The sequence below is a fragment of the Ursus americanus genome, chromosome 17 (genome assembly GCF_024610735.1).
Source record: "Ursus americanus isolate L20-20 chromosome 17, mUrsAme1.1.p, whole genome shotgun sequence".
Taxonomy (NCBI): domain Eukaryota; kingdom Metazoa; phylum Chordata; class Mammalia; order Carnivora; family Ursidae; genus Ursus; species Ursus americanus.
Genome location: NC_142143.1, coordinates 45,784,071 through 45,807,952, shown reverse-complemented (window position 1 = coordinate 45,807,952; position 23,882 = coordinate 45,784,071). Strand labels below are relative to the sequence as shown.

At 34.1% G+C, this 23,882-nt stretch overlaps 1 protein-coding gene across 4 annotated transcripts in view; it reads left to right on the top strand.

The window, feature by feature from the left end:
* CPSF6 (cleavage and polyadenylation specific factor 6) overlaps nt 1-20,383 on the top strand; it is a 30,528-nt gene extending 10,145 nt beyond the window's left edge. The window contains exons 4-11 of one of the 4 annotated variants that reach the window (XM_045789617.2): nt 3,505-3,650; nt 4,552-4,725; nt 4,856-4,966; nt 5,410-5,914; nt 8,259-8,374; nt 8,877-9,030; nt 11,056-11,248; nt 17,990-20,383. In XM_045789617.2, the coding sequence (XP_045645573.1) occupies nt 3,505-3,650; nt 4,552-4,725; nt 4,856-4,966; nt 5,410-5,914; nt 8,259-8,374; nt 8,877-9,030; nt 11,056-11,242 (1,393 nt within the window). In that variant the 3' untranslated portion in view covers nt 11,243-11,248; nt 17,990-20,383. Of the gene's footprint in view, nt 1-3,504; nt 3,651-4,551; nt 4,726-4,855; nt 4,967-5,409; nt 5,915-8,258; nt 8,375-8,876; nt 9,031-11,052; nt 11,249-17,989 lie in introns of all 4 variants that reach the window. The other 3 variants (XM_087868970.1, XM_087868972.1, XM_087868971.1) reach the window with 3 other exon arrangements.
* Nucleotides 20,384-23,882: the final 3,499 nt, after the last annotated feature.

The window sequence follows — 23,882 nt, the reverse complement described above, 5'->3', positions numbered from 1 at the left end:
TTGTTGATAAGACAGTTTGAAGAAGAATTATTATCTTGTGCTTAAGGGGTGGGGAAAGATGGGCAACTGGAGAATAATGTAACATGAATGTTTTGTTTAATTTAACTATTAAATTATATAAATGAGATAGGTTCATTAGAGCAACATTATAAAATACAGGTACCCAGAAATAGGAAAATAAAAATCCACAAACTCACCATCCATAAATGATCACTCTTAAGATTTTAGTGAATCTTTAAAAAAAAACAAAAACAAAACAACCTTCAGGTGCGGATTTTGGATTTTTTTTTTTTTAAGATTTTATTTATTTATTTGACAGAGAGAGAGACAGCCAGTGAAAGAGGGAACACAAGCAGGGGGAGTGGGAGAGGAAGAAGCAGGCTCATAGCAGAGGAGCCTGATGTGGGGCTCGATCCCATAACGCCAGGATCGCGCCCTGAGCCGAAGGCAGACGCTTAACTGCTGTGCCACCCAGGCACCCCGGATTTTGGATTTTTTAAAGATAAATTGCTACATGCAAAATGATAAGGAATATGCCTTAGTTTATTCTTGTTTTATATTCAGTGTATTAGTTTTCATTAAGAATATTTTCTAAATAGGGGTACCTGGGTGGCTCAGTTAATCGTCTGCCTTCAGCTGGGGTCATGATCCCAGGGTCCTGGGATCGAGCCCTGCATCTGGCTCCCTGCTCAGCAGGGAGTCTACTTCTCCCTCTGCCCCTCCCCCCACTGGTGCTCGTGCTCTCTCTCAAATAAATAAAATTTAAAAAAAAAGAGGGGGCGCCTGGGTAGCGCAGTCGTTAAGCCTCTGCCTTCGGCTCAGGGCGTGATCCCGGCGTTCCGGGATCAGTCCCACATCGGGCTCCTCCGCTGGGAGCCTGCTTCTTCTTTTCCCACTCCCCTGCTGTGTTCCCTCTCTCGCTGGCTGTCTCTCTGTCACATGAATAAATAAAATCTTAAAAAAAAAAGATTTTCTAAATATATGTGGAATCCGACCACTTCTTACGAACTTCACTTCTATTACCTGGTCCTAAGCCACTATTATCTCTTACTTGAACTTTTGTAATAGCTTCCTACCTGGTGTTCTTGCTTTTACCCTAAATCCCCTACAGCTTATGTTACTGCACAATGTAAACGTTGGAAAAAAGTGACATCAGTATTTGCTCAGATCTTCTTCTAATGGTCCCCTATCACTTAGAGTAAAAGCCAGAATCTTACTGTGGCCTCGAAGGCATTATGTGATCTATTCCCCACCACCTGTCTGCCCTTAGATCCTACCATTCTTCGTCTTCCTTATGCTGTTTAAGGCACACTTATTTCTGCTGTTCTTCAAACACCTTCCTACTTAGGATTTTTACACTAGTAGTTTCTTATTCTTGGTTGTTTTTTTTCCTCCACATATCCACATGGATCTCTCTCTCTCACTTCATTCAGGACTAAGAGTTTTCTTTCCTGATCGTCCTATACAAAATATTACCTTCTGCTCCTTTCACTGTGTTTCTTTATTTTTTCTTTATTAAAGTATATTTTACTTATTGGTCCTGTCTCCATTAGATAGTAAGCTCCACTAGAGGAAGGATTTTGTTTTGTTCACTCTTGTGTCCCCAGCCCTGGATTGTGTCTGGCATGTAGGTGGTGGTGGTCAATAAATATTTATTAAATTAATGAATTCATTAAATTGTTTCTAAGTGTTGTGACCGAAGATAATGTTGAGTCACACAGCAGAATTTGTTGACTAGAATAAGGATCTAGTTAAAGGGCCATTTTGAACATTAGGAAGAGAAGGATTCTAAGCTGCTACGAGCCCTTCTGAGAATAATCTAGAATATCCTATAACTGTGTGAAATTTGGTAGCCATTTGTTTTTTTCTCATTTTTTCTTTCCTTCTCTTTTTCTTTTTTTGTTTTCTTTTTTAAATTTATTTTTCTTAATTGAGATATAATTCACATCCATAAAATTAACCTTGTAAAAATGTCCAGTCTGGGATGCCTGGGTGGCTCAGTCAGCTAAGTGTCTGCTTTCGTCTCAGGTCATGATCCCAGGGTCCTGGGATTGAGTCCTGCATCGGGTTCCTTGCTCAGTGGGGAGCCTGCTTCTCCCTCTCCCTGCTGCTCCCCCTGCCTGTGTGCATGCATGCTTTCCCCCCCACACACAAATGAATAAATAAAAATCTTTTTAAAAATAAATAAATAATAAAAATGTTCAGTCTGATAGTTTTTAGTGTATTTATTATCACTGTCTAATTCCAGAACATTTCATCACCCCCAGAAATCCCATACCCATTAACAGTTTATCTCTATGAATTTGCTTATTCTAAACATTTCATATAAATAGAATCATACAATATGTGGTCCTTTGTGACTGACTTCTTTCGTTTAATGTAATGTTTCCAAGATTCAGCCATGTTGTAGCATGTATCAGTATTTAATTCTTTTTATGGCTAAATACCATATGGATATACTACGTCTTTAGTCCATCCATCATTTGGTGGAAATTAGGCTTGTTTCCACTTTTGCTATTGTGAATAATGCCCCTTTGAATATTGTACCAGTTTTGTATGAGCACATACTCAATTCTGTTAGGGGGGTGTGTGTGTGTGTGTATTTATATATACACTCACGTACATACATACACACATACATACACACTCGGGAAATACTGGGTTATATGTTAACTCTGTATTTAACCTTTGAAGGAATTGCCAGACGATTTGTCAAAGTAACCACACCATTTTACATTCCTATCAGCAGTGTATGAAATTTTAATTTCTCCACGTCCTCATCAACACTTTTTATCTTTTTGATTATAGCTATCCTAGTGGATATGAAACAGCATCTCATTGTGGTTTTGATTTACATTGCCCTGATAGTTAATGATGTTGGGCATCTTTTCACAGTGGCATTATTCATAGTAACCAAGAAATGGAAACAACAACCCAGATGTCCATAAACTGATGGATATTTTTTTAAATGTGCTATATCCATATGAAATCCTATTCAGCCATAAAAAGACATTAAGTAATGATACATGCTACAGCATGTGTAAACCTTGAAAGCATTATGCTAAAGTGAAAGAAGCTAATCACAAAGGACCACATATTGTATAATTTCATATATATGAAATGTCCAGAAGAGGCAAATTCATAGAGACAGAATGTGAATTAGTGCTTCCTAGGGTTGAGCCATGGGAGGAAATGGAATGACAGCTAGTGAGTATGGAGTTTCATTTTGAGATGAAAATGCTCTAAAATTGTTTGTGGTGATGGTTGTAAAACTCTGAATATACTAAAAAAACACTGGATTGTACACTTTAAATGAGTGAAGTGTATGGTATGTTGTTACTTTGAAAAAGTTAAAGATGAAAGTATGAGCTTGTATAGTTTTAATTTAAGAAATACTTTCATTTGTCTTAGATAAAGGTAAATTCATACCATTTCCTTTTTAGTAACAGTAGCTTTGTTAATCTCTCCTCACCTACCCTCCTCACTCCTTTAAACGTCTTTTAGGTTTGCCCTTGTTGGTGTTGGATCTGAAGCATCCTCAAAAAAGTTAATGGATCTGTTGCCTAAAAGAGAACTTCATGGTCAGAATCCTGTTGTAACTCCATGCAATAAACAGTTCCTGAGTCAATTTGAAATGCAGTCCAGGAAAAGTAAGCAATCCCTCAGAGGCCTTTATTAAAAGATGTGCATTTTAATGAATGTTGCTAGTATTTGTTAGATATTACACTAGAGAAGTCATCTTAATATTTAATTCATTGGAGAGTCCTTTTTAGAAAGTCTATCCTTTGAATTAAATCTGGTTTATGACTGTGGTCCTGTGTACTGAAAACCCATTCCCATTTTTCTCTACATGTCTCAGACCCAGTATTATACAACAGTGTGCAAGTTCTATAGCCCTGCCATTCTTATCCTGTTGTTCCCATCCTAGAGAAAGGAAGAAACTACATTTTAATCCTTAGATTGAAGGAAAGTTATGTGGATGTGTGTGTGGTGGGGGAGAAACCACTGGTAACCAGAAAATACTCGTTGATTTTCTGCTTGGCACCAAGACCTTCCACCACTTGGTAAAGTGAATATAGAAAAGATTTGCCATTACACACTTAATGAATGCTATCACTTAAAGAGATAAGGTGGATGATCATGCAATTAACAAAAATTCAAGTGGTGGTTTTTTTTTTAATGTTCTAGCACTTAAGACTTAACTGAAAATATGATACAAAATTTAAATTATCCATGCTCACTGAAATTCAGATTTCTGTTGGGGGAATTTCAGTCTTGGCTGCTGTAGAGTACTAGTATTTTGAAAGTAACTCATATTTACTCACTGGAAATACATTTAAGTCTGGATATTTTGAAACTCGAGAAGAACTTAACTACATATGAATGTTTCCTAACCAGTACTTCTTCATGTAGTATGGACAGGCCCAGGGCATCTGCAAGTTAGCACATAGCATACGTGAACTTTGAAATAGAATTGTTTTTAATAGCAGTGGTTACATTTCAGAGGACTATTTTAATAAATGCTATTTATGAGTATTTGGATATTTGCAGCTACACAATCAGGACAAATGTCTGGGGAAGGTAAAGCTGGTCCTCCAGGAGGCAGTTCACGTGCAGCATTTCCACAAGGTGGTAGAGGACGGGGCCGTTTTCCAGGGGCTGTTCCCGGTGGGGACAGATTTCCTGGACCAGCGGGACCAGGAGGGCCACCCCCACCTTTTCCAGGTAAAATTTTTCTTAAATTACCATGGATAAAATGTGTCTACCTTAATACCTCTTTTCCTTTTCTCTCTTTTTCAAGTAATGCATTATTAATGTGACTTACTCTCCTTGTTATGCTATTTTTGGAATCCAGGAAATTTGATCAAGCATCTTGTTAAAGGAACTCGGCCTTTGTTCCTGGAAACTAGGATTCCATGGCATATGGGGCACAGCATAGAGGAAATACCCATTTTTGGCCTAAAAGGTCTTTATTTTTCTCCAAACTTGCTTGACTTATATATAGAATATTTACATCCGTCTTATTTTCTTACCTCTTAAAAAATCCTTTCAAGACCATTTTTCCTTGTTTCACTTTCTAGCTTGGCATCAGAGTAGAATATAAGGTGGGTGATTTCACTGTAAGAAATGTGTGTACGCTGAAAGATGGAAACTATCTCTAAGCATTGTAATCTTTATTAACATTTTTTGTTTCAATAATTTTTCTTAAGCATAAATTGAACTAGCTAAATTTGTAAAGATATACTTCACTTTTGTAGTTGTTAGTGTAGCATTTACCTTACGGGTTTCATTTAAAGAGAAAGAATCTTGGTCTATGAGTTGTGCTTTAAAAGTATCTTGGCATAAAGGTTACAGTACTTTATTGAAGTGTTTTTTCTCTCTCTCTCTCCTCTCTCCTTTATACTATAGCTGGACAGACTCCACCGCGTCCACCCTTAGGTCCTCCAGGCCCACCTGGTCCACCGGGTCCTCCACCTCCTGGTCAGGTTCTGCCTCCTCCTTTAGCTGGGCCTCCTAATCGAGGAGATCGCCCTCCACCACCAGTTCTTTTTCCTGGACAACCTTTTGGGCAGCCTCCATTGGGTCCGCTTCCTCCTGGCCCTCCACCTCCAGTTCCAGGCTACGGCCCCCCTCCTGGTCCACCACCTCCACAACAGGGACCACCTCCACCTCCAGGCCCCTTTCCACCTCGCCCACCTGGTCCTCTTGGGCCACCCCTTACACTTGCTCCTCCTCCGCATCTTCCTGGACCACCTCCAGGTGCCCCACCACCAGCTCCACATGTGAACCCAGCTTTCTTTCCTCCACCGACTAACAGCGGCATGCCTACATCAGATAGTCGGGGTCCACCACCAACAGATCCATATGGCCGACCCCCACCATATGATAGGGGTGACTATGGTCCTCCTGGAAGGTAAGTTAGTATGTATTGATGACAGTAGAGTTGGTGTATTTGATTGGTAAAAGATATTCCACACTCTCATCACTTAAGTTTTTGTTTGCTTTTTTTAAATTATGGCCTTTTCCCCGATATTTCATTTTCTGTATTGTTTTCTCTTGTTAGAAGAGGCAGTATCGTATGGTGAAAGACATACAAAACAGCATTGGGAATAATCTACCTCTGCCACTTAATAAAGCTGCGTGATTTAGAGCAAGTCACTAATCCTGGGGGTTCATTTTCATTATTTTTTAAGGTAAAAGAGGTTAAGAAAGATAATTTAAGTGAGCAGATGGGATTCCCTAAGCTACTTTTAAGATTTTAAAATGGATCTCACTTACCATTGGTGATACTACACAGAGCACCAAAGTTTCTTCATTTTAGGAATTAGATCAGTTTCTTATATGGGTACTATTGATTATCTCATGCTGATCAGGAGTCCTGAGTAGCAAATTACCAACTTTTAATTAAAATGGGAACATTCAATAATTTATAAGTGTATTTAGTTAGACAAAGGCTTATAAAACAGTTTTTGTGGAAATTAAAATAATTAATGGTGATCCTTGGAGAAGAGCTGGGTGGAAACACTATTGAAGGTCATTTGAAAGTCATTTAAAAACTATCCATAACTCAAAACATAATTTAGAGAGCTAGGTTTATAATCTCTAGGAACTATTTGAATTTGCCCCCTTTAATTTCTTCCTGAGTTTATATTTTTAAACTATCACTGTTAAACTGCTTTGTATTTCATTTTGTCTGATAATGTCCTGAAGGAATGGATTTGAGAATCTGCCTAATTCCATGCAATTGCACAGGCACATGGCAATAAATTCGATGTTGTAAGCAAAGTCCATTGACCATTATCTATTCGTAGAGGTTGCATGACTGTCAGAAATGCTGTTTGGGGGCACCTGGGTTGGCTCAGTTGGTTAAGTGTCTGCCTTCGGCTCAGGTCATGATTTCAGGGTCCTGGGTTCGAGCCCGAAGTCAGGCTCCCTGCTTAGTTGAGAGCCTGCTTCTCCCTCTCCATCTGCCCCACCCCCACCCATCCCACTTGTGCTCGCTCTGTCTCAAGTAAATAAATAAAATCTTTTTTTAAAAATACTTTTTTTAAAGAAAACTATTAGAACTGAAGTATAACTTCTGTTCACTTTAATTCCAATGAGTGAATTCATATTAAGTGTTCACCTTTAGTATAGAAGAGTGGGTTATGTGACTTGGTTTGACTCTTTAAAATTTGAGTTTCATATCTTTTTCCTAACATAATCGGATTTTTGCAGTATTACGTTTTCAAGAGTGGGTTGATGGTTATTAATGACTAATTTTTAATTGAAGATTAGAGAAAACTCATACATGGGATTTTTTTTTTAAGAGGGATAGGATGGGCACAAGTCACAGCATTTAGTTGAAATTATACTTGTATTTTGAACAACTTGTAATTTGCTTAGGATGTTTATAAAGTTTGGGGAATAACAGTAATACCTTGAAAGCATGCAAAAGATAGATTAACTCTTTTCTCTCTTCATTGGGATGAACTGCTACTGCCTCCCTCAACTCAGTGTCCTACGTAGTAACTAGTAACTCAGATGGCAAAAAGCTTTCTTTTTCCTATACAGTACATTGTACAGTTTTTTCTTTTTTTATTGAAATATAGTTGACACACAATGTACATGTATAATTTTTAAAGTTGTCAAGCAGCTTCCGAAAATTTTGGCACTTATTTTTTTCAACAGTTGTTTATACTTACTATCTTTTATTTGCCAGATACTCTTCTGGGGATTCAGGGGCAAACAAGATGGTCTAAGATCTTGTACCCGCCTGAAGTTCTGTTAGTTAATCAGACATTTGTTATCCTGTTGTGAGTTGGGCCTTGTGCCTAGAGGATCCAAACATAAATGTAACCAAATTCCTTAATCATGTAGGGCTGTATTTTTTGTTGCCATCATTTAAAAATATATATAAGTAAAAGATATAATGATATATCACTATCATATATATTCATCAGAACAGTTTATTATTATATCTGTTTTTGTGTGACTCTGAAAAATATTATATTGTAGATATGTAAATACATTATTTCTGGCCTCCAGAAAGACAGGGATTCTAAGTTGCTACTTTATTTCGCCTGAAAGATAGTGGTATAAGAGAATTTTGCTTAGACTAGTTCTCTTTGTAGGATAAATAGTATGCTTCATTCTGGAAAAATAACTACTAGCTCTGAGACACTTGTCAAAAGCAACTAGTATGAATTGTTTTATACTGTTAGGACTAACTTAGAAAATTTGTTGAGTACAATTTAAGATTTATTTTTATTTTATAGGGAAATGGATACTGCAAGAACGCCATTGAGTGAAGCTGAGTTTGAAGAAATCATGAATAGAAATAGGGCAATCTCAAGCAGTGCTATTTCAAGAGCTGTGTCTGATGCCAGTGCTGGTTTGTATATTTCTTCCTGTATTAATATTTCTTATTTATGTTATTAGGAATGACCTAAAACTATGTGCAATCTTGAAGATTGGTCATTTGCATTTAGTACTTAAAGTCGTATTCCCAAATCATACCTGTGTTTATTTAAAAGACATCGAAAGAAACTATGCGTCACACTAATGACAAGAGCCATAATTTAAAATTTTTACGTGTAGATTTAAGTTTTAGTCCATATATTTAATGGCTTAAATTTGATTCTCATATTTTAAATATGATTCTCATATTACTATAGCTGCTTTACACAGCTGTAATAATAACAAATTGTGCTAATTTCATACACATAATAAAAGCGTTTTCCAAATGGTGAAACACTAAAAAAATTAAGACATCTTCTGTAGTTTAATTTTAGCGGTCTTTTATAAAATGCTTTATTACTCTTAACCCCAAGTGGTTTGGTGGTGTTTTGGAAACAATTTATTTGATTTCAACCCCCTCTCCTTTCCCTCATTAGGTGATTATGGGAGTGCTATTGAGACATTGGTGACTGCAATTTCTTTAATTAAACAATCCAAAGTATCTGCTGATGATCGTTGCAAAGTTCTCATTAGCTCTTTGCAAGATTGCCTTCATGGAATTGAATCCAAGTCTTATGGTTCTGGATCAAGGTAGAACTTTCCTGTCTCATGTCTATTTAAAACGGTTACTTTACAAATAGAAAAAATACTGTGTTTGGGACTTTAAAATAGGACTTTGATTTTACTTGTTACTGTTTATGAAACAGCTAGAGTAACTTTTTTTTCTTTTTTTACATTCAATCAAATGTCAGGTGTTTGCTTGCTTTTAAAACCCTTCAGATGTTTCCAGTTACTCTTAGAATAAGATTGTAAAAATTGAGGCACTGTGTAATACCCGCCTGTCTTTTCAGCCTCGTTGTGTACCTCACCCCTTTCCCACTATTCTCTAGTCATGGTGGTCTCCCTTCTCTTCCCCTTGATACATCAATACTTAATCACCTCACTGGTTTTATACTTGGTATTCCTTCTGCTGGGAGCCCTTTTCCCTGGCTCTTCACATAGCTGGCTTCTTACTCTTCATGCCTCAACTCAATCTAACTTCTAGGAGAGGTCTTCTCCCAGGTTTTTCTGTCATATTTTTCTTTTTATTTCTTCGATAGTACTTAGAATATTCATAGTACTTTCCATAGTCTTTTTTTTTTTTAAGATTTTATTTTTTTGAGGGGGAGGGAGAGGAGGAGGGAAAGAATCCCAAGCAGACTCTGTGCTGAGCACAGAGCCTGACATGGGGCTCAGTCTTGTAACCCTGAGATCATGACCTGAGCTGAAACCAAGAGACCCTTAACCGACTGAGCCAGCCAGGCATCCCTATTTATTATTATTGCACATTTGTTTTCACTAGAACAGATGTTGGAAGATGGAAGGGGCCTTACCTGTCCTCTTCACTACAGTATTTCTAATGACTAAACAGTGTTCGGTACAGAATAGGTGCTAAATAAATATTTCTTTGAACAAGGGAGTTAATGAATAAATGATCTGTTCTCAGTTTTCTAATTAGGTAATTCCTTTTTTTAGCATTGCAGCTAACCTTGAAATTTTACGTATTTTATTTTAAAGATTTTATTTATTTATTTGAGAGAGAGTGTGTGCGTGCACAAGCATGGGGAGAGACAGGCAGAGGAAGAGGGAGAAGCAGGTTCCCTGCTGAGCAGGGAACCCAATGTGGGACTTGATCCCAGGGCTCTGGAATCATGACCTAAGCTGAAGGCAGACGCTTAACTGACTGAGCCACCCAGGTGCCCCTGGTTTATTTTTGAAGGCAGCTCATGAAACATTTCTTTTTATTGAATAACAATGTGAATTGTATCCCAATATTTTCTAGTGGTCATAAGTGCTGAGTTTTGAACTCTGCTTCTCACCATGTTCCCCAGGTCCCTGTCACACATCCGTGCAGCAAACATATATAAGAAAATTTCTTAGTGGAGTAGGACTTACGATGAATCATATTTGGTATACTTACAAATGTAAAATTGATACTTAGATATAAGTTTAGGTCACCTGTTAATGGGTGGTAATTTTTATGTATTTAAGTCTCATAATTTCATGAATTTTATGTCTAAAAAACTACCTTCTGTACAGTCTTTAGTTTGAAACAGCTTGTCCTTTGAAAATTTTTCTCCTTTACCTTTCTGTTTTTTGTTCAGTAAATATTACATGTCTGTTTTAGGCTATTAGATGTTATAGCAGATACGATGTATTGCCCCAGTGTGTCTGGTTCCCAGTTTGGGGGTGAATATTTTAAAAAATGGGATTTCTGGGGCGCCTGGGTGGCGCAGTCGTTAAGTGTCTGCCTTCGGCTCAGGGCGTGATCCCAGCATTCTGGGATCGAGCCCCACAGCAGGCTCCTCCGCTGGGAGCCTGCTTCTTCCTCTCCCACTCGCCCTGCCTGTGTTCCCTCTCTCTCTGGCTGTCTCTCTTTGTCAAATAAATAAATAAAATCTTCAAAAAAAAAAGGGGGGATTTTTATTCATGCTTGTTGGTGAATTGGTAAATCATTATTGGAATTTCAGGATATGCTAAGTCTAAACTAGATTTGTAAAGAAGTTTTTCCTTGGGTACTTTTAAACACTGCTATCCACTTACAGAGAGCATTAATCCAGTAATTTCTTTTAGAAGACGTGAACGATCAAGAGAGAGGGACCATAGTAGATCACGAGAAAAGAGTCGGCGTCATAAATCCCGTAGTAGAGATCGTCATGATGATTATTATAGAGAGAGAAGCAGAGAGCGAGAGAGACACCGGGACCGGGACCGAGATCGGGACCGAGAACGGGACCGAGAACGCGAGTATCGTCATCGTTAGAAGAAGGTGGGTATTCCTTGTTCCTGTTATATTTAGCATATGTGTTATTAACAGTAATTATAACTCCAAGGCTATCGTTTATACAGTATAAACCTACATTTTAAGTGGTCCAACTACTTGTTCTGAATTTAATCTTCTGGAAACATCTGAGACAAATGACAGGTGAGTAATGACAGGTAAAAAAAAATTTTGACCTTTTATCCTTGAATATTGTATTGCTGAGTTAAAACTTTGAGATTGTTAATGGTCTTAAGAAAGCAAGAAAACAATCAAGAGGACTCATGTCTACTTCTAAAATCTAAAAATTGGAATTGTCTTAATTATATAGATAGTTTGTATGTAATTTGAAATATAAAATACAGGAAGTTAATTCATATATATATACGTATATACATACATACATACATATATATATGAAATGTGCTTGGACTTTTAAAAGTAAATCGAAAGTTTCTCTCCTTGAACTAACTCCCTAAAACTTTTAAAGAAAATCTAACACTATAATAGCTTATAATACAGGAAGATGGTTTCTCAGCATTGAAAGAGCTTTTGTACTTTAAAAAAAATACTCTTTAGAAAAGACACTTTTACTGGCATCTGGTTTTTGTTTTAAAATAAAAGAAACCATATCCTTTAATTTGCGAAGAAGATATGAAACTTAATTAAAATGGATTCAGGGTACTCCATATCTAAGAATTTTAAATTGTATCAAATCATGCATCCCAGGTTAGAATAACCTTGAAATAATTTTCTTTGATGTTTCATTCATAAACCATAATCATTGTGTCTTTTTTTCTGTATTTTAAAACTATTTCTTGTGTACATTTTTCATAAAGCGGGAAGTTGTCTGTTTATACTTCATTTTCACGTGTAATTTTATTTTTATATTTGTGAACAGCATTTATTCATGTGAATAAAGTAGGGGGAGGGCACTATGAGGCTTGTGCATGTGACACGAAGGTTATTCTGTAAACAAATAATTTTTCTTTATATGTTGGTGGCATATCTAAATTAAATTAGGCTAAAACAAACCCCTTATAGGTAACTACTCTACACAATTATTTTCCATAATCATGGGAAACACTGAAAATTTAGTCGTGGTAATTGTTAGTATTTAAATTGTCATGGGCAAAACCAAAGGCTATCAAGTGTATGTAATTCTGTGACAGAATAGCAGTTTCTTTAACTATAATAGGTATATTTTAGCAAATGAGATCCTTTTTGAATAATACTATTTATAAAATAAACATGTAAGTCTTATTTTTATGGTACATTAGCTATTACATTATTTACAGTTTTATGGGCTATTTGAAGTGAAAGGCGAGTTTTAATACTTTCCTAGCATTTCGAACATGCATCTTAAATTATTTATCAAAACCTTAATTTTAAAATAGTTTTCCATGTATTGTATTTCAGAAGTTAATGTAAATCTCAAAACATCTAGTATGAAGCATAACATCTCTTACTTTAAAACTGAGCTTATTGAAATTAATACTGTTTTTGGATGTAAGGATTAAATGTTGTGTCATGTAAAATCTAAACACTAAATTTTAAAGATGTAGTTTTTTCCCCCCCTTGGGTTGAACAAATCTTAATCCCATCTTATGAAAAAATTCTCAGTGTCCATCAGTTGTTTAAGGTGAATGGCCAACTTATTACTTGAATGCTTAACTATATCAGCCATTTCATTTATAGTAAGGTCAGGTTCTGCACATTATATTTTTATTTAGACTTTGCCAGTTATCTACAAGCTTTTAATTATTGAAGGCATGATAACAAAACTTTCATACATTTTTAATTAATCTTCAAGATTGGATGTGCCCATCAAGGGGCTTCTGAACCAGATTATACCAAAGTTAATTAATGAGTTTTCTTCCTGGTTTTAGTTAAACTAGCATAGTTAGCCAAGTAAACGCCTTGAAAAGTCCATTGTTAATTTTAAATACTTTGAATTAACTAACATTACATTCCAGTAATGGGTACACCTAACTATATCATGGCTTGAGTTTCATTACATTCAGACATTAACTATGAATTCCTAACTTGCAAACTATTGTTGACATTTTTTCTTAATCACTGATGTGTACCATACCAAAATTCCCATGTTTTGTTTGTACATTAATCAGAATTGAGTTGTAATATTGTTATGTGCCTTCATCCAAGCAAAATTTTACATAAGCATTTCTAGGGCAAAAAATTCTGTTATCCTGGAATATTGTACCTTTGCTATACCAAACAGTATTTGTTGCGGATGTAGATGTGAATTTACAGGGTTGGGAGCTAGGATTAAATATATTCAAGTGAAAAACTTTTAAACAAACAAAAAAAACTATCTGCACATTAACTATTATCGTAATAGGGTCTGTCGACCTTTTTAGAAGTTTTTAAAATATGAGTCCTTTTGAGCTTTCATGTAAATCTTAAATGGACTAAATGGAATACAAGTAACTTGGAAGTTAACATGAATGTCAGTAAGCGTGTATATAAATAAAACAATAATGTAATTTATTATTTAAGTGATGAATGGCTAAAAGGGCAAGTTCTTAATTTAACTGGAATCTTAATGATGTTGGCAAGCTGTTAATGTCTGTCCCATCTTAATTTTTTTTGTGTTTGAACTGTTGGTAATGTTAATTGCATTCTCTCATTTAAAATATGTATTAATTTTTCTAAAAACATCCAGTATCTAAGTTCAAGTAGGTAATATTTTAATGGGAATATCAGTATTGTAAATTTTCAGTATGTAAATACATTGTATTTCATATTCTGTAATTTCTGCCTCTATTCTCAGACCACTCTGAGCAAAACAAAAGTAGTTCAGTGTTTTAAGATTGTACACTTCTTACAGAAATAATTTTACTTTCACAGTTACTTTCTTTTAGATTGCATTCCTCTTATTACTTGTTTGGAACAATGCCACACAACAGATTTCTGTAAATGATTTAGTTTTTCTTTGTGTACAAAGAGTAATGAGTCCAAAATATTTTTTAATATACTCTTTATTCATGCTTTTTCTCTCCCTGAAATATGAGGTTTTACATATTTTCAAATCATTGTCCATTTCTTCGATTAAATTTTTAAGCATCTTGTGTGGAATATGGATTAAATAACTACATTTTGTTGTAAGACTTACCATAGATACCATAATCTTAGGTTGTGTTGTTATTGCACGAGATTTAGTGTGGTTTGCATTCTTTATTTAGTTTATAGTTTTTCGTTAATTTGAGAAAAACAAAAAAAGCCAAAAGAATAAAAAGTTCTTTTTTTATATGCTAAGATTTAGTGTTACTTTGAGGCCAACGTGAAAATTAAGTTCTCTTAATTATCCAATGAATGATACTGGTGGTAATGGTATTTAAAAATTATTTCTGCAACTCTTAGGTCATCTGAGATCTGCCTAGTATTATCCAGCCTTGTGTTTGTGTTTTCCCATATACCCTAACTGCTGTGCTTCATCCCGATATGCTAGTTCTCACTTCTTTTGCTCCAAGTTTCCTTGCTTTTAATATTTGTGAAACCTGACTACACAGCTATCTTAGTTGAAGTGACAGGAGGATAGGAAGTACTCCCTTGAATGGATGTATAGCGTGTTTTTTGCTCACTGTGGTTTAAGAATGGGTTTTGTTTACAAATGATTAATGTTCCCTGTTAAAAGAAAATTCAGTGCCAATGTGAGTCACCTTGCTCTCACCTTCATCTCAGTGTGAAATTTACTACCATTGTTTCAGTTTGTAAATTAGATCACTTTGAATAACTAATGTTTTGAATGAATATTTAGTTAGCATGGTTTTAAAGAAAACCTAATAACCAAAAAGGGGTAAGTGTGCCATATATGCTATCCAAATTTACTAATTTGCCTTCTGTGGTAGGGTATTCTTAATCCTCACAGGAAATTCTAAATCACTTAAATAGCTTATTTTGAAATGTCCATTTTGTGAAATTTGGGGGACAAAGATGAGTTTTCCTTGACTGTGGTGAAGTTTATAGTGAACTGCCTAGAGCATCCATTTGTATATACATGTTTTATAGTGTAATGAAAGACTTTAGTTAAAATGAGGTAAGGTAAGTACTATGTCCACAGATAGAAAGAAGGAAATACCAAATGTTGTGGTAGTAAGGGAATTTTTGTAAATATCTGCAATAAACAGAATTTTTATGTACAATGTTTTAGTCAATGCAAGAAGGAATTTTGATTTACAAGAGTTGACTTATATTCAGAATCTTCTATTTCTTTTGCCCACTCCATCCTCATTCCTCTCATTAAGGAGAAATTTTCAGAAAAGTGAATTTTATTTCACTGAGTTAATAGAAGCACATCTCTAAATGTGTATTAGAGTTCTTTCAATTCAATATTCATTTAATTCTTTTAATTCAATATAAATGTGAAAACCTGTGAAAGAGCCATATCAAAAATATATTTGAACCTTACTAGAAAGGTGAATTGGCCATGAGTTTAGAAATACTGATGCTAACGAATTTACTTAAGTTTCTAACAGAAATGCTCATAATTTGAGTTGTTAGAATTGGCTTGATCTTACATTATCTCAAAATACAGGTGCTTCTCTGTATTGAAATTTTACTTAGTGCTTACTTTGTAGACTTCATTAAAGAGCTGTAGATTCCATTTTTCTTAGTTTTTTAACAAGTGTTTACATAGATCTTTTTATAACTGATAGCTAAAACAAGTTAATTGTGTGACTTTGACATTAACATATTCGACTAAATGGTATTCTGAAAACATGAGCATTGAATGTATGTCACTTTTAAGCTTTTTTGATATCTTTGTTTATGTAGATGTCTACCTAGAAATTTGAGAGTATAATATGGGATTGGATTATTGGAAATGGGTTGTATTGCCTTCAAATTTGCTTCCATTTGAGTTTGTAAAATTTGTATTTCCAAATGATAAATGTAAAGTGTTTAGAAAGAGAAATAAAAACTGTCAGACAACCCCCCAGATTTTATGTCTGTATGGTGAAAATGAGGGACTTCTTAATAGTAAAGATCTATGAAGTATAATCGAGCAAAAGATGAGTGCATTTGTCCTGCAAAAAGATGTGTGTTATAATTTCACAAACAGGATTCTCTGCAGAAAAAGTAGTAAAATTCTCCTTTGGAGTGATGAATAAGAATAAGTTGCAGTGTATGCCATATGTTTTTTGGAAGGATTGGGTATTTTTTGCTCACTGTGACTTTAAATAATTTTTCCCTCTTTAATGACCAGATCTCTCTTTCTCTCTCACATCACAACAAAAAGGTTAAGGAGATAACATACTTTTGCAGTAATATTTATGACTTTCCTAGTAGTGCGTCTTTTCAGGTTAGAACATATTCCTTATCTTTCTTTAATACCAGTTTTTAAAAATACATTGCAAGGAATAACAATAAAACCTATGAAAGCTACCTTTCTAGATTTTTTTCCCATGAAATAATTCCACCTAAAGCTTCATCAACATAAGATAAAGGTACAATAAAAGGTAACATTTGAAATGGCTTAAGTATCTCACTGAAAAATATTGGCAAATAGAAACTATTTAAAAGAGAAAGTCCAGGATTAAAACATCTAGTTTTTGGGGGGCTCTTTGGGGGGGGGTTTGTTTGTTTTTTTTTTTTTCTTTTGCAGTTGTAAAATTTAGGTTTTTACTGCTAGGCAATGTGAATGCATATATGTATTGATGCTCTTAAGATGCTTACAGCCTAGTTGGGGAGGAAAGGACAAAATATAACATTTTATAGTTGTGACAGAATATGAATTACTCTTAATTACAAAGCAGAAAGTATTTTCCAATTACTTTTATGGCAAGAATATCACTAAATATTGTGCCCTTTACCTCTTACTACATCATCTTATTAAAATGCTCTCTTGGAATTTATATTTTAAATATCTGGTGTTTCAGTGATCATTACATGCAAGTTAATTGAATGTTTCTTTTGTGAACCTCTACCTGAAGTTTGCATATTTTTGTATTCTTGAAATTTTAGTTTATCAAATTTACTGTTTTTTTTTTCTTTGTGTGAGTTTTCAATGAAATTTATCATTGTAGATTCTATAGCTTGTTTTTGGTTAGCTTATATATTACATTAGTTATTTCAATATAGGTGGAATAGAGTGAAAGTAAAGTAAATGTTTTAAACTTGTATTATGTCTAAAGATTTGTACGTGGATGTCATATTTATTTAAATGTGCATACTGAGCTATATATAAATTTTATTTATAAATTTTGTAACATGAAAGTTTGATTTATAACATTTGCAGAAGTTCCTGTATGCTGTCAAATAAATACAACTAATTTGTAAAATAATTAATTGCATTTTATATTCAGTTCACATTTGTTAATGGGTTCTTTAGAATTGATATGTGGGTGAATGAAAAATATTTACATTAAAACCATTCAAGCATTTTTCCATTTATTTTTGTAGTATGCATACTTTAGAAAATGAGTTATAAATGTTTCCATCATCACAGAAACAGCAGCTGCTATATTTTCATCTCTGTTCCAGTCATTAAATTAATAAGGCAGTAATAACTAAGAAGAATGAAATCAGAATGTCTCGGTTTTAATCAGCACATAAATTGGGAGCATTTCTCCACCATAAAGGCAGCTACTGTTTCAGTCAATGCTTATTGTGTTAGAATACGTAACAGTGAAGTAGATGCACGACTTGTGTATGTATAGTTAAGCCAGCGTTTTTCTGTGTATTATGGGGAATAGCAAAATCTACATCACAAATTTTGACACATTACAGCTGAAGGAAGAGGAACACCTTCCAAGACAAAACAGTCTTCATGGGGGAAAAATGACGCTTGTCCAGCAGTTTGCTTCTTGTGATTGAACTGAACCTGTAAGGATTCATGGATAAAATGAACAGGAATAGATCTGAATAAAGCAAATCTGCATAAATGGTAACCAGTAGCTCTACTTTTATTTTTTATGTTGCTTAACTGTTTTATTTGAAGGAAACCTGTGTGATTTAAAAAGTTAATAGCTTTTGCAACTTTATTACTGGTTATATACATTTGGCCATTATAATGTGCAAGCAATTGGAAAAAAACGTCAAGTAAATGCTTGTTTTTATAGTAGTTTGTTCTTGTTAAAAATGTTCATATGATAATGTCTGTAAACAGCACCACTTTGATTACAATAGATGTAGTGTTGTAATAAACTGTTTAATGGGGCTGATGTGTAAAGCTGTTCAAGTTATTTGATGTTTACACCTCAGGGAAAGTCTTGTGTTCAGCAATATCTAAAGATAATGTTACTATGACATTTATACTGTCCTTTAAAAAAGCATTGCAATAGCGTTTTTGGATATGCACCAATCTAATCTTGGTTCAGTGAATTAAACATACTAATTAAGTGTCTCTTGCCCTTGATTTTGATATTAGAATAGGCGATTACATGGATATTTAATATTTCTATATTCTGCTTTTCTAGCTGTTTTTACCTAGTTAGCTTGTGATTTTGCTGAATGGTATGTAAACTTGTAAAATTTCACAGACATAGCAATCCAGTCAATGTGTTTAGGGGTCAAAAAAAATTTTGTGGTTTTAACATTTTAGTAAAAACCCATACGTTATTTGCTACAGTAATGCAGCTTAATTACAACACAGATGTACTGAAACGCTTAATTGTAAACTGCTAGCATTGAAGAAATATTTTGACAATTCTGATTTGATGCGGCAGTTATTTGCTGTTTTATACTAATAGTGCTTATGGTTTATTTTTGAAGCCATAGGCAGTGTAAATACAGCCGTGCAGCAGACAAATGTGAGTAAGGAGAGCATTAGTTTTATTTTCTGGTTACTATAGATTTTGGAAGGGCGTGATGCTTACTAATATCGAGTTGTGTTCTGTATGTGTAATGGGTGACTATAGGTGTACCCTGTCACCACAGTTTAAGGAGTCTTGTGTGTATTCATGCAACCTTTTGATTCATGCTAGAGTGACTTAATCAAAGATTTTTTTCAAATCTGCCATGCATATAGGCCCACATTAAAAGCACTTGGCTAGCATGTGTTCTTAATTGCAAAATTAGCATAGGCAGAGTGTCAACTTGATTAGATACTTTTATAGGAAGGTCATTCCGAATCACTATTTCAGAAATTTGAGTTGAAATCCTAGGCAAGTTAATTTGTTTTTAAGATCTGATTATCTTGGAGCAATCTGGTATATACACATTGGTTTTTTAAAAATATAGCCAAATTTTAGGGCAATGCTTAAAAGTATTTAGGTACCCTGGATATTATGTCATGTGCAACTTGTAGAAACCCTCCAGAGATTTGCACTGCAGTTCTTCACTTTTCATTTTGTCCGCTATCATACTAGTTCTCACAGAATTAGCTGTTTCAAAAAGTTATTCATATTATTGCTAGTTTTATTTTAAAACATTTTGTGATTAGACTGTTTGTGCATGGGATCACTGGCGTTTATCAGAACTGTTTGCTCTCAGAAATTTTTCGAGTGTTCTATCTTGTTGAAAATGCAGTTGCCTTTTTAACATTATTTGAGAGTTGTACCAAAATCAGTTTTCTTGTTTTGTGTATAGGTGTTTTGTCATTCCTTAGCTTTTTTATATTTTAATTACAATGCCCTAATGTGAAGAAGTATGGACATAACTATATTACAAGGGAAGTTAGTTAATAGTAAGCTTAAAAGGTAAGTAAATGTCCATGAGAATAAGATACTCTCTGACAGTTTTTAAATGGAGTTCTAAAAATCTAACTGCTTGAACTTGAGATGAAACTGGAAATTTTGTACTAATTAAATCATTTATCTTTTCGTTTTTTATCAGTGGAACCCTTTACTTGCTCATTCTATATCACTCTTCTCCCTACGTGGCTGAATTCATTACGTAACTTTTGTTGCAAACAATGTGAGTGTACTAGAGTTGTTTGCTGCTAGTCCATTATTTTTAAGTGTTGTCAGAAGGAAATAACTTTTTGGTTTGACCCATTAATTTTTACAGTCCTCTACCTGATAACACACGAATGTATAGCAGTAAAGGTGAAAATTGCAAGCCTTGTTTTATTCTTCATCTAATGTTATTTGAAAACTCTTTCTTTCTTTTTTTTTTTAACATGTAAAAACAATCCAAAGAGAAATCATTATATAAACACCAAAAAAAAAAAAAAAAAACAAACTGAGAGAGAAAGAGAGTTTCAGAGACCTTTTCATTTCTTTTTACTAATAATTGTAGTGGACAAGAAAACAAATTGAGTTTAACGTTAAACCATAGGCTTTTATTAGTGCTATGCGGTCACATTCCTTTCAGCCAGTAGTTACGAATGAGTGATGCAGCACCTCAGTCGTATTGCTTCTGAAGCAACACTTTGAATCGATTGTGCTACTTTTAGTTAAAGGACATACGTTTTGGAAGGGATATTCCAGTGTAAATTTGGAAGTGTTTATTTTGTCAGTTTTCATAAGCAAGATTTGGAGTAAGTTGCAATGTCTGTTGATCACAGTTTAGCCCATTTAATGGCCCCTTTATCTAGAATATTCTTAAGCAGTTAACTACAATTTGAAGTTCACAGATAACTTATGGATTGTAGCTTAAGGTATTATTTTCATTTAATTCTCCTGTGGAGAATATTGCTTTGTTTTTTACTAGTTTAAGGTCAGTTCTTAAAACAAACACGGGATTTTAATGAATGTTGTATAACATTTTATAGTGAAAGGGGAAAATTGTTGGAGGGGTAAAGACTTTCTCTTTCCCTTATGTATTTAAATGTGCCAATAACCTAAATACATACTGTTTTATACAATGAAATGCTACTATGAGACTTTCTGTTGGAGTGCTCTCAAAATTTTGGTTTTCATACCTGAATGATCATTGCATTTTCTGTATTTTATAAGATGGCTCCAATTTTGTGTTTTAAGCTTTAGCCTGTTATTTTAAGAGGAAGTTTATGTTCTGATTCTTTACTGAGAATACAGTATTGAGAGTCTTAACTGTTTTACAGATAACTGCCTTTTAAATTTTATTCATTAAGTTCATTTGCATCCCATAGCCGTCTGTAAATGTTTCCTGCAGTTGTATGTACTTAAATGCACGCTTATCCATTGTACATATTAGACATTTTTGTGCTAAAATATATTAAGTGGGATTTTTGTAGCAAAGCATTCTATTTTTCTGTTCTTACTCTGTGTGTGTGTTGTTTTTTTACATTAACCTTCAGTTTAAACACTGGAGTATTTATTTCATTTTTTTAGCAACTTGACTCTTAGAAGCCTTAGACTAATTTTTTAATAAATATTCAACCAAAAATTATAAATTCCTTAAGATGTGGCCTTACATATAGCATTCCTTGTGTTTGTAATGTGAGATTTTTGATTAGAGAAATCAAAAGATTCTGGATTAAAGTTTCATTGTAAGTTGAAATAGAAAATGTGTTAAAATGTCTAGGCTTCTGGGAGGAAGTTCTTATACTCTTCTTTCTCGGCATTAGAAAGAAGCAATATGAATTTTTACAAATATTCAGGCAATTGTATCCAGTTTAGATTGATTTAGGTTTGTCTTAACCAATGTTTCTTTAAAATTTCAGGTTGTTGGCATTCACTCTGAGTATGCAGCTACTGTGGTTTTTGTATGGGACATATAAACACTTGGTTAGGTGTAGACAGATTTTAATGTTTTAAAGACTTCCTGCTATATTAACATATTGTAATAGGAGTCTTAAAATATTAGGTAGAATTTAATTGAAGTCACACAAATCTTGAAATGGTATCAGCGGATAGTAAATACTACAGAAAGTTTTTCATGTGCGAGCATCCTAAAATTTGCCATGGGTGTAAATGTTTTGCATTAATTTCATAATTGGACAGACCCAGCATTTAGTAAAAACATTTCATTTTGAAGATGTGTTCTTTTTGTCACACTGTTACTGCATAACACTTCTCAGCATTCTGTAAGTTAAATTATTTTAAAATACAATGGTGAATTCATGTTTATTTTTTTACTTTGAAAATTGTAGTACTCAGGTGGTATTTAATGGGAAAGGATCCTTGGGGTAAATCATAATGTATTCTAAGGAATGCATCTATAACATTGATGACTTTAGCCTTAAAAAAAGGTCTATTCTTACTCTTTTTCCTCTTCATCCCATGGTATATTAGCAAAGTAGTTTACAGCCTTGTACAGCCTTACAAAGTTGTTTTACAATTTTTAATGGAAAGCCCTTAACAAAAAAATTGTATCATATTACCAGTATCCATGAATTAACTAAATCACGGTTTGTAAATAATTTGTCTAATACCAGAAGGCCAAAGAAAGTCTTAAAATTTTAGCTATTGACTCTGGTGACTTCACAATAAGATTTCTGTGCAAAAGGTAAGGTGATATTTGATCAAATAGACATCTTTTTGGTGTCCATGAGAACTAGACTTCCATATTAGCTTCTATTAAAAAGCTCATTCCATTTTATTAAAATGTTTGTAATTGCAATTTTGTGTTTAATGTTTACTTTGTCTTTTCTTTCTTCAGCATTTAGGTGACTGTTCAGCAGTTTGCTATATGGCCATTGTTGGCCCTAAACTGCACTAGTAACAAGCATGGTATTTATCTTGTATTGAAAATAAAACACAGTTTTGATAATACTTTACAGTTTGTCCTTTTTATTTGGTTTGTAATTTAACCATTGTGTATGGTATGAATAATTCATATCTATTGGCAGTATACAGTATAACAGAAATTGGACTGTTGTCTGTATTTTTCTTTAAGCCAGCCTCCTAGGCAGAGGTTATTTTCTTCTGGATTGAATTGTAATGGTCTTTAAAGCAGATGATACCTAGCTTAAAATTAGGCTTTAGAAACGTAGAACAGTTCTAGGCTGTTTTATTCTCAAACCTAAGGTTCAGAGCACATTATGTTTAGGTTTAGGGGATTATTAACCCTAGTAGACTTGAATCAAATAAAAATGTTTCTAGATTACAGCAAAAATATTTCACCTGCTAGCTTAGAAACAACATAGAATACTTTTAAAACAGTAACAGATTGTGATTTCAATAAGGATTTGTATGCCGGCTCTTACAATCAGGCCCAAGATTTCTCACCTGTAGGCTTCAAAGTATGGCGAAGGTAACAAGTCTATATACAGTAATAACCATTTGAGAAATAATAGTAAATTACTATTCCTAGGATCCCTTTACATGCCTCACTAAAATTGTGGTTCAGGTTTTGTTAGTTTCGCTGTTACTCTGTTACATGTTTACATTTTGAAGAAGATTGCATTCATTGATCCACCTTTTGTTGAGTTAATTGAGACTTTTGCAGAGTATTTGAAAGAAATATTATTAGGAACATTTTTTTTTAACCAGATGCCACACAAGACTCCATAGCAGTCAATCAAGGCCTGATTGCATAAAAGATGGACTTCTTTGTTTTTTTAAAGGACTGGTAGACAGAATTTACCCAGTCTCCTAGTTGTATTACCTAACCATTACTATGAAACAAGAAATGTTACTAGAAGTGGGTTCCAATGCTTCTTGTTTCCATCTTGTCACCCTTTTATTTTTCACTAACAGAGCTGTTGGATTTTTGTATCAGTTCTGTCAGCTGCTGTTGTCCATGCCCAATAAAGGATAAATATACATTATCTTAACTTTCAGAAATCTGTATGCAGCTTTATAGGAAAACTTGA